Source organism: Alligator sinensis, unplaced genomic scaffold (genome assembly GCF_000455745.1).
Source record: "Alligator sinensis unplaced genomic scaffold, ASM45574v1 scaffold147_1, whole genome shotgun sequence".
Lineage (NCBI taxonomy): Eukaryota > Metazoa > Chordata > Crocodylia > Alligatoridae > Alligator > Alligator sinensis.
Window position 1 is genome coordinate 1,109,642 of NW_005841847.1, and position 11,575 is coordinate 1,121,216.

Consider the following 11,575-nt stretch of genomic DNA (forward strand, 5'->3'; position numbering starts at 1 on the left):
CAAACGTGAATGTCTGTTCACTTGCTTCTTGGTTCATTCTATGCAGTTTGGACTAACCTGAAAAGACTGAATTGATTTAGCCTGGGGCTTTTTTAATGTCTGTACTTGACTTAGCTGATTAACTCTGCAAAGCAGAAGGCCCTGTTAGACCAGATGCAGTACCGTACTGCAGTAATATATTCCTTCAAGTTCTTGAACTAGCACACACACAGACGGGTCTTTTATTTGTAGCTGATGTGCCTTTTATTCTATAGACATTTGGCCTTGGAGAAAAATGTTTTCCCTTGAGTAATTGTGCGTGTACACATTCTTACTATGGATGTGATCCTATCCTGATCATTTGCCCCCATGCCACTGGGGTAATGGGACTTTCATACTTCCTGCTGTTCAGTTCCTCTCAACTGCCTGGAAAGAGCATGTTGCATTGCTCGTTTCCTTACAGCCTACATATACCTAGATAGATTTCACTTAGGTGCTTGGCTATTTTATTTAAATGTATTTTTATTTTACTTTTTATGTTCTGCTTCATTGGTCCAGAAAGAGAAGAACTTAGAACATGTGAAAGCTTTAGTGTCTTTTCAAATCCCCACCCCTCCACTTACTCATTAGAGCTGCTCTTCAGGGTGCCTGGAGGCCATGTGCATACACATGCATATGGTGCCCCCTGCCTAACCGCCCTCTTCCCACTCCCTCCCAGTCCCTTGCAGGCTAGAACTCAGCCAGCCTGCAGAGAGCTGTTTGCAAAACTACAAAATATGAGGGTTTCTCCAGTAAAATGAGAAATTTGTGTTTGCCCCCAGTACTAAGTAAAATATGAGGTTTTCTCTGTTTTTCCATGGGAAACAGAAAACCTGGATCTCTGGTTGTCAGTAAATGAAATTTTTTGAGTTGTGATGTCCCTGACTCCTTCCCCTCTTTTCCCTTCTCTGGACTCTTTGGTCAAAATAAAATTAAGAAGCAGGAAGTGTGCACTAGTGTTTATCCCCTTGGCAAAAGAACATGAAAAGCAGCCAGGGCTATAATGCACCCTATAGGGAATTTTAAGGCCAAAAGTGTCTGATCAAGGGCTTAAGGCATGAACAACCAACATTAAGTAAGTGCATGTGGAAAGTGCATCTTAGAAACTCCAGTTATAGGTCAGTAATACTGTTTTAAATAATGCAAATTAATCGTTCTATTAATTCATCTTTCTCAGTCGCATTAATATTAGGTTTGAAACTATACCATTGCTTATAACTTCCCTTTGTCTGTCTACTCTCTGAAGAGAAAAAAATCAAATACAAACACTCCAGTGCATTACTGAGCAAGACACGGATTCATTTAAAATTATGGACAACTCTTGTCTCATAGAAGCATTAACAAATCACAAACATACATCTTAAGCTGCATGTAAAAACTTATATTTGTGGCAGTGTTGGCATCAGGGAGGCTTGGCTAATTGACAGCTGTGACTAAATTTAAAAATTATAACCAGGAGGATAGTGACTAATGCAAGATCTGAAGTACAAGAACATTTGATTCCTACAGCCATAAATAGATTTATATTCCAATTATTTCTCATAGTTAATGTCAATTTTTCCATCTGTTCTGCAATGAGTAGCTCATTTAATCAGTCAGAATAAGCAAAAATAGGATTTTAAATATTTCTTTCTCAGGGGTATCCCAATTTCTCATTAGCATGCCTATCAGGGATGTTTTCATACCAGATTAAATTTACTAGACTCAGCTGACACAGGAAAGATTCATGTAAGAGTTCATCTTGGTTCTCAAAAACGTGCAGATGTTTGTAGTGCCATTCCAATATTTTTTTAATTCAGAGCAGGAGAACAGAACGTGCATCAGGTTGACATTCTGCTGCCAAGACAGATATCTTTTACTATGATTCATAAACTCAGTTTGAATGAGACCTTCAGGGGCGTGATCAAAGCTCCTTAGAGTCTTGTTTTGAAAAGAAGTGCAAAGGGAACTGTAGCTATCTCTCTTTTCCATTCTCCTATGAGAACTGTATTTAGTGGATATTACATGGTAGCCAGCCATTTACAGCTGTGTTGATATATATGGCAGTTACACGTATACAAGGAAAAAATCACAGCTGTCTTGAGAGCAGGTCTTCATTGACAAGCCTGGCTTTCTGGAGCTCACTGTGGCTGAACTCCTTCTGTCTGGCCATTGTGAAGCTTACTGTGTGGTGTCAGCTTCTTTTTTTTCAACCATAACAGGCAATATGTTTCTAGAAGGTGAATTGCTTCTCTCCTGGTAGAAATTGCTAGCATACAGACTTCATTCAGTGTCTCATGGAGGAAACATGCTCCATCCATGGAAATGATTGTCCACCTTGACACCTGGAAGATTCCTCCTCCCCCTTCTCCCCTCCCTCCCTCCCCCCAAAAAAAGAGTTTCTCTTGCTCAAATGAATCCTGTATGCTTCACCCTCTGTGATCGGTAGTCAGGCAGCAGGTTCCACTATGCCTTCCCCAGAGAGAGGACTCCAGTCTGGGGAAGACTTGGACAAGAGTAGCAGCTAGACTAATCCAGAGCACAGAAGGAGTCTGGCTGCAGCTTCCCCTACATTTTCCCAGACTGAGGCATTTCTTTGCAGCTGGACTTCTCCATATTTGGCAGGAATCCACATGCTGCTGCTCTCCCAGCCTCCCCCAAACCACTATGACTTCAGTCTGGGGAAGACATGAACAGGGGAGAGGTAGCATCTGCAGGCTGGAATGCTTGTTTGCTCCCTCTCAAGAAGTTTTCCGATAAATTTGCAGCAGTAGAAGTCAATACTTGCCCATGGTCAGTGAGACAGGCACCTACAAGTTTGTACCTACGTTTGGCAGGCATCTGAGTTTGGTACCTGCAAGTCTCCTTGCTCCTCTAAAGTGTTGTGATTATCTTATTTATTAAAGCTACTCAGAAACAGCTTCTTCCAAACAAAATGTTATTTATCCTTTCCTCCAAAGGTACAAAGCACTTAGGGGAAAAGGAAAGAAAAAGTAAAATGTTGAGTCCAAAAGAGAATTTAGGTGTCTGAAAGTCTAGCACCTACCTAGCACCTAAAGGGGAATCCAGAACCCTAAGTTGGACACCTATATACACCATGTGGAGTTTTCTCAGCTGGGACAGAGCCAGACAAGCAATTTTTTTCCCATCTGAGATGTAAGAAGCAGGGTTTTTTCTTTAGTGATACAATCTATTTTTCTGATGCCATGAATGGACTTGCAGAGAGCAATGGTACTAAATAGGAAAGAATAAGGTCATTTAAATGTAAGTGTAGCCTCCACAGAGACTCAGGATTGTTATCCCATTATGTGGACTAGCTTTTACAATCCTCATGTTCTGCAGTGGGTTAGCTGGGTTTTTTTTATCCGTTTTGATCTCTTCAGCTCACCTTGGCTTCTCTTAGCAATGTCCCTTCACCCAATCCTTCCCACATCATTTGTATTTAAATTATTCCTTTCTATGTAGTACCCCTTCTCTATGTAGGTTCATTAATATACTCTGATGAACTAGGCTATCGCTTATAAAAGATAGTGCCTTTTTGAATGGATTAGTCTCTAAAGGGTCTGACTTCAGACTAACATGGCTAGCTACAGGTCCCAACTGATAGTCTAGTCTACCTTAAATACTTTGAAGGACCAGGACCCATTGGCAGCTCAGCCCCCAGCTGCAGGCAGGGTCCATGGGGGGAAAAAAAAAGGATCAGGCTCTGTGCCACTCCCTTCCCCGCCCCACTCTGGCAGAGCCTGCCCACACAAGCTGCTGGTGAATTGAGCAGCCCCTGAGCAGCAGGAGTCCTGGTCCTTCCCTCTGCAATGGCAGCACCCCTCCCTAGAGCCACCCAGGCAGGCTACCAGCAGGCCAGGGGCTACCCTAGCTTGGAGGCAGCGTCCACCAGATCCAACTCTTCCCTGAGCCCACTGGGGCTTCCAGCACCGCATGTACTGTTGTTGCCACTTGGGACCACCTGGGGCAGTATGAGGAGGCAGCAGGAAGGTGGCTGGGTGTGCTGATGGCCAAAGAAGGTGGTGAGGGTGATACATGACATGCTGAAAGCCCCGACAGGCTTGGGGAAGAGTTGGATCTGGCAGGTGCTGCCTCCAAGCTGGGGCAGCAGCCCACTAGCTGCCCACCTGGGCAGCCCAGGGGGCACTGCCACTGTGGAGGAAAGGACTAGGGCCCCCCACAACTTCAGTACTGCTCAGCCCACCAGCAGCTCATGAGGGCAGGCTCCACCAGAAAAAAAAAGAAAAAAAATAAGGGGCCAGAGCCATTTTTTTTTTCACATAGTCTGCCTGCAGCAGGGGGAGCAAGCTGCTGGTGGGCCCTAAGGTGTGTGTGTGTGTGGGGAGGTCCTTCTATCTACAGTGGCAGTGCCCCCCCCCACGGGACTGTCTGGGTAGGCTTCTATTGTTCCGGGGGCTGTCCCAGCTTGGAGGCAGCACTGAGCCCATTCCAACTGTTCCCTGATCAGGGGCAGCACCTGGCCCACAGCAAGCCAGCCGGGTGGCTCCGGGGGGTGCCATCACTGTGGAGGGAAGGACTGGTCCCATCTCCTCACAGTTCAGGGGCTGCGAAGCTCACTGGCAGCTTACCCCCTGGCCATGGGAGAGGCAGGCAGGCTCCCCAAAAAAAAAAAAAAAAAAAAGATTGGGCCCCTTACTACCTCTGCCTTTAGCGTGCCTCTCCCATGGCTGATGGGGGAGCTGTCAAGTTAAAGGCTGCAATGTTACAGGTAGCTTACATTGTAAACTAAGTTTAGTTTGCAACATAACAAACTCCTTTAAATGATAGGACCCTCCCCCCTTACATATAAAGTGTGACACAATTAAACCACAAAAATGGGCAATTTTCATCACATGTACAAGCACCCTAGAGTAACCAGCAAAAGCATAAAACATTGCCACCCCTCTTACAGTTGTGCAGGGTCCATAATCCTCAGATAAACCTCATAGGTATTTCATTCAACAGGAGCTCTGTTGGGTTTGGGGAAAAGGAAAAGCTGGTATAAGTAGGCTATTGTCAAAGACAGGCAGTTCTGTTCAGCCTCTAAAAAAGTGGCTGATACAGCTTTTAAGTAAGTTCAGATATTTGCAGGGGTTAGGGTGAGGTTAGATAGAGTTAAAAATAGCCACCTGATCTAGTTTAGTTCGTCCAGGTTCTGACTTTACACTTAGACCCAATCTCAGGGATTAGAAATCAATCTAAATGCATAACTGTAGAGAAGTTCTATGCACAGACTGGTCTAAAAATTGCAGAACCCAATCTAAGATAGACCTGTCTCAGTGCACACTCAAACTTAATTGATCTAGGTTAGACCAGTGAATGGAACTTCTGTACAGTTACCTGCACAGCCCCAGGGTTGAGTGAGCCTGGCCCCAGTTCCAGGGCTGTGCTTTTCCTAACTGCCCCCCTGTCACCAGGCTATTTTTAGCCCTCCCCCATCCCTTCCCCCGTGGACCAGCCAGTCCCTGCAGAACCTCACATCCCACAAGCTGCTCCTGGTACTGCCAGTTTTATCAGCATTCACCACTGCTGTGAGCTGAGCAAGTAAATATCGGCGGGGGAGAGGCGGGAGGGAGGTAGATTCACTGGGGCTTGGGGAGGAGGCTAAAAATAGCTTCTGGTCCTGCTCCAGCCCTCTGTGGACCCCATGAGGCCCCTGCTACAACCTCTCAGAATCTAGCACCCCCCTTGTGGATCATGCCTGCCCCCGTGATCACTCCTCCAGACATTGCCTGCCTTTCCACCCCCCCTCAGACACTGCCTGCGCCCCTATCCTCCCATGGACCCCCAATTCCCCCCCTCCCGGCATCCTGCTCACCTCCTCCAGTCCCTCCAGCCCCATCCTGCTATCCCTCCCATCCTGACTTACCTTAGATTGGGTGGCTATTTTTAACATGATCTAACTGCCCCCTAACCACCCCCTACCCTCCCCAAATAGCTGCACTTAGCTTCTGAGTCCATCACACATCTGCTGCTGAGCAGTTACAGAAGGACTCTGCCGATGGTAACAAACCCCAAACTGTTGAACTAGGGTGGCTGAAATTTTCCATTTAAAATCCTCAGAGGGTGGCTTTAGACCAGTGATTCTAAACTGTGGTAAAATGTCCTCCTGGGGTGCAATGAAATCCTTTGAAAGGTGTTGCAGGGTGCTGAGCATTATTAGCACTCTCAGGTAGGCAAACACCTGGACATGAGTCTCAGTATAAACCCAGAAATTTCAAATAGAAATCCATAGTTTTAAAAACTCTGACCTGTTGTGTGCTTTCTGAGTTCTTTGCAAAGAAGAATTGCTTTATTATTTTTACATAGTCAAAGCAAAGAGCTGGCATTTTACAAAGGGTGCTTTGAATCTAATGAAGGGTGTCTTGAGTCTAAAATAGTCAAAACCACTGGTCTAGGATAATTTCCTATAAGAACTATACCTCATTTGGTAGCATCGTTGCTGCATGATTTGAGTGAAGTCCTTTCTGGAACTGTAATATTGATGGCTTTAAATTTGCAGAATGAGGAACCTGAAATTCCTAGAGAATGAATCTCTGGTAACTGATGTACATGTAGTTGGATAGGTTATCTGCTCTAATTGTCAATATGCCAGTATTACTGAGCATGGGAAATAAATCCAGAATATACTTGTGAAATAAAGGTGAGTATGTTTTTGGGGGTTGTTTGTTTTTTTACAGAAATGGAGCCTTTATTACTCGCATTCTGTTCTCATTCTTCTTCTCCCTACTCTCTCTCTTTTATCACACAGCATATAAATGCAGTGCTTTTATTATATACTCATTATTATTTAACGTGTCTTAAAAAGGCATCTTTTGCTGGTTACAGCTGATTGTAGTTTGAGAACTATACTGGTATTCATTTCTATAGTTTTGGATAAAAAATAAAAACTAAGTTTGAATCTTACAAATGTAGATGTAGCGAGTAAAGAAGACGGTGTGCTTTGGAAGAGGATTTAAGTATACTAGAGAATATAATTTCAAGGCAAGATTCTTACACTTTGTATTTGTCTTTTTGGTTTATTGTTTAATTTCTCATTAATCACGCATTAATTCATTTAACTGTAAATTAATCCTTAGTTTTTTGCCTCTGCAGCCTTTACCAAGAGAGTACCATTTTGGCAATAATTTTGGTTATGTAGTAGCATTCAAGCCATTTGGGGCAAAGGAGTGGAGAAGAGTTACAGTGACCAATCCTGATATTGACCGATATGTCCACAAGGATGAATCCATGCCCCCCTCAACAAAGTATCAAGTAAAAGTGAAAGCATTTAACAACAAAGGGGATGGGCCTTTCAGCCTCACTGCTGTTATTTATTCAGCACAAGATGGTAAGTAAAGATGGGGTAATAAGATTAAGTGCAAGGGCCTGATCCGGTACTGCCATTTAAGCAGGAGGAGCTGGATCAGGTCTGTTGGGGCTTAGAACTTACCAATGAATAGCACACACCTTCAGCATGGAAGGTTCCATCTCTTGTGCAAAACTGTCTTTCACTTGAATGTGAGAGTATACCTGGATGAAAAACTGCAGAAGTGTGCCCTTGATGTGCAGGATAGCAATGCAAAGGAGCATTTTGTTGTTTGCAAAACTTATCTTTCCATATCTGTTGCCTGATATATGGCATTGTCATCTAAAAGAAACATTTGTGTCATCCTAATCAATATAACCTGATTGACATGGGCATTCAGAAGGGAATTGTTACACCTTGTTAAGGAAAGCTAAAGAAAAGAACACAGTTTTAAAACAGTTAGTGGCAAAGAGCAAAATCCTGTCTCTTAGATTTCTTTATCTTAGCCTTCCACGTTTAACATTTAGCTCCCTGCCTCCAACAGGATGATTCAAAAAATGGAGTTAAATGCCTAGGCTTTTTGTAAAGAAAAGGTAGTTACCGAGGCACCTCTGTAGGCCTCTGTAGAGGCTGGATGCTGGGTGGGCAGATGCCCAGTAGGGCTGTGCGAAATGGTAGCGTTCCCTTTTGACCAGCATTTTGACATTTCAACAGAACAGCGTTCCATTTTGAATTTTGTTTTGATTCAAAACAGCTGTTCAGTTCCGTTTCATCGAACCAGGGTCAAAACGGCAAAACTTTCGACGTTTCGCCCATAGGCTATAATGGGGAAGGTTGAAACAGACTATAACTTTGTCATTTCTGCACTGATTTGGATGAACCTTGCAGGAATTGTAGCCCCTTCTGAGGGCATGAAGCCTGCAAGGTTTTAAGGAGATAGGTGCAGGAGGGTTGGAGAAACTGCACCCCAAAATCTTGAAAGCAAGACTCATGTCATGTGTTAAGCCAAAGCAGGATCAAAACTGCAGGCATGCTAGCCCCTGCTGAGGCCACAAAGCCTGATAGGTTTCAAGGAGACAGGTGCAGGGGGTTTGGGGAAACTGCACCAGGGCACCCTTGGGGAAAACTGAGAGTAATGGTCACAAACTCCTGGAAGATCGTTTCAGGCGCAAGGAGATAGGTTCAGTGAAACATCAAAACAGCGTCGAAATGGTGAAATGTCTTGACTTGCCTCATTTTGTTTTGAGGCTGGTTCGACTGTATCTGTTTTGTTTCATTTCGATTTTGCTGTTTTGACCTCAAAACGAGTTGAAACAGCATCAAAACAAAATTGGCAGCGAAATTTCGCACAGCCCTACTGCCAAGAGCTAACTACAGGAAACACTACAAAATATGTCTTGAACTACTGTCCCCTTTGGCATTTAGACCTCTCTGCCCAAAGTCCAGAGCCCTTTCCTATTCTGTAGCCTAGTGTTTAAGGCAGTCTTCTGGTTTGAATCTTGAGTTAGACTTAGAATCTAGAGCTCTCCCTTCCTAGACAAGTATTCTAGGACTTTACACCTGAGGTAGGCATTGCTACCTTCTCCTCCAGCTGTATTTTTGGGAGAAAATAATAGTGAGCTTTACAGTATCCTCAGTGCTTTTGGGGTATGTTAGGTGTGCTCTGAGTATGCCCAGTGGAGTGAACCCCTGTGGGCACATAGGTGGAGTTTGGATGTTGTTCCTCTTTCTATTGGAGATCAATAGGTTGATATTTCTGCAGTTTAAAAAGTTTTTATAATTGCATTAATTTATTCTAAGTTAATTAGTCTTTATTTGTTAACAGATGGTGCTAAAATTTATTATTCTGAATAGCACAACTGGTATATTTAATCATAATATCATAGAAGAATAATTAGTTTGGTTAAATTTTCAAGCTTGTTCAAACTAGTACACACACACACACACACACACACAGAGCAAATTAATTATTCCATGCTGTCTTATTCCACTTTAGACATTAAAGCAATCATATGAATAATTAAAGAAAACCTCTTTGACATTCAACTAAAATCATTTTCTTAGTCCTTGTTGTAATTATTTCAAATTCTGCAATTTATAGAATTGTAGTGAAAATAATTACATTTTCTCTGCATAATGGAAACAAATGTTAGAAAAAGGTAAACGTTGAGGGAGAATAAAATCATAAATTATCTTAACACAGTATAGCCAATCAGATAGCCAAAAAACTCTAAATCATGCCATACTATTTGCAGCCAGAAATCCAAAGGAGAAGTGTAGAGAATTGCACAAATTTTTCATCTGACAGTACAGAATCTGCTTTGCCAAAACAGAACTACGGGTATTGAAATAAGAGCAATGAGCCAAGAGGTTGGACCAGATAACAAGGCCACATTCTCACACTTCACACACTATTCTCTTCCCAGCATACTTTACAGCAGATTTATGCTTATAATTCCCATTAGCCACTAATGGGAACTTTGCACACAAATTGCCCACACAGACAGAGAAAGATAAAATAGACCCTTTTGTTTCTTATGATAATTAAGGATTCACACTAACAACACTTAACTATCTAATGTGATTAATACCAATCCTTGTCATCAGAGAAGTGTACCTTAGGATATCATCTTTAACAGCTGCTCCAGCAAAAGAATGATTATTTTTGTATTTATATGGATGATTTAATAAATTGCTATGGTCCAGTGAAAGCTGTGTAAGGCAAATAATAGTTCCATATCTTTTTTTTTTAAACCAATTTAACACCTTTGTAGCACTCTTCCATGTTTCCTAGCAAAGTCCTGAATGTATTTCTTTTAGGAAAAATAGTTTACTGCTAAAAATAAAAATGAATTGTAGGGCGTAATAACAAACACTGGAAACTTTAGTTATGACTATTTAGCTTAGACTATTTAAGACCCTGTTAGATGTTACATTTTTATGACACAATTAACATGTTAATCATACCAGATCCCAAAACTCCCAGCTCCCCACATTTCTCATCCTGCATGGCAGGACATGGGATTTTTGAGATCTAGGATAAAATAAATTCAATCCCAGTAGCAAAATTAAATTAATGTCTGTCAAGAGGCTAAATGATAATAGCAAAATAATATAGGTCTCTGAATTCAAATGTGTTTGCACGAGTAAACACCATGGGCTTTTTTACACGTGCTCTGGGACGCTTTAATTAGCAAGCCTCACTAAATAAAAGTTCCAGCATGTCACATCTATCAGCATCCCTGCACTGAAAAAATGGTGGCAGTGCACTTTAAACTAAAGCTTATCAAACGTGTTTGATTTCAAAGCGCCCCACCTTCATTTTTCGGCACGGGCACACTTGGGAACACTGATATACATGATGCAGAAGGCTGCCGGAGCACACCAATTTCTGTGCTCCAGCAGACTCGATTAATCAAGTCAGCCCCAACGCGCTGGATTTCCAGTGCATCGGAGCATGCTTCCCGCATGTCTATAGGAGCTATAGAAGGTATTGCTCTGGAAAGGTGGAGAAAAGCAAATGTACAGTAACACCAACTTTCAAATAATAGAAGGAAAGGAACCTTGGTGGTTGTTGGCTTGTGACTTAGCCCCTGTCAAAATAAGTCAGCAATTATATAGGTGGAAATACTAAGGAAGTTCAAAAGTATGCCTTTCCAAGCCACTAAATGGGGTAGATGGCACAAAGAACCTCTTTTCCTTGTTCCAGCACAGGAAAGCACTGAACTATAAGTGCCAGGGAGCACTGAACATTGCCTGTAATGCTAACAGCTCTATAGGGGGTGTACGTCTGGCCACAGCCAAATCCCCATTTACCCACCCCATCTCTAAATAGGAGCTCCATCCCAGTATGCACTATTCTAATGGGTGTGACAAGAGCCAGGATCACGATGTGGTCCTGAGACCCTTGTACAATTAGGACCTCTACAGTGGTAAGACTATATTGTTAAGTGGCCTAGGATAGTCATCCTTTCCCAACCCTGACACTTAGCTTCCCAAAATTTCTTAGAGACTAATTGAGCTAAGGGCAATAAGTAACATGTATTTCACAAATAACACATCTGGCAAAGCACACTCGCTTGCTTTTATTGGTAGAATTGTAAAATTAGAAATTTAGAGAAATGCAACCAATTTTATATTTTGACCATAACATGGCTAATATTATATAGATTGTAAACACCAAGAGGGAAGAGAAATCCTGTAGGCTTTCATAGATTCATAGATGTTAGGGTCGGAAGGGACCTCAATAGATCATCGAGTCCGACCCCCTGCATAGGCAGGAAAGAG

General features: G+C 42.5%; 1 protein-coding gene across 1 annotated transcript in view; it reads left to right on the forward strand.

The window, feature by feature from the left end:
* Positions 1-11,575, forward strand: part of CNTN1 (contactin 1) — a 189,173-nt gene that overhangs the window by 115,626 nt on the left and 61,972 nt on the right. The window contains exon 17 of the mRNA XM_006015910.2: positions 7,096-7,330. Within this exon, the coding sequence (XP_006015972.2) occupies positions 7,096-7,330 (235 nt within the window). The remainder of the gene's footprint in view (positions 1-7,095; positions 7,331-11,575) is intronic.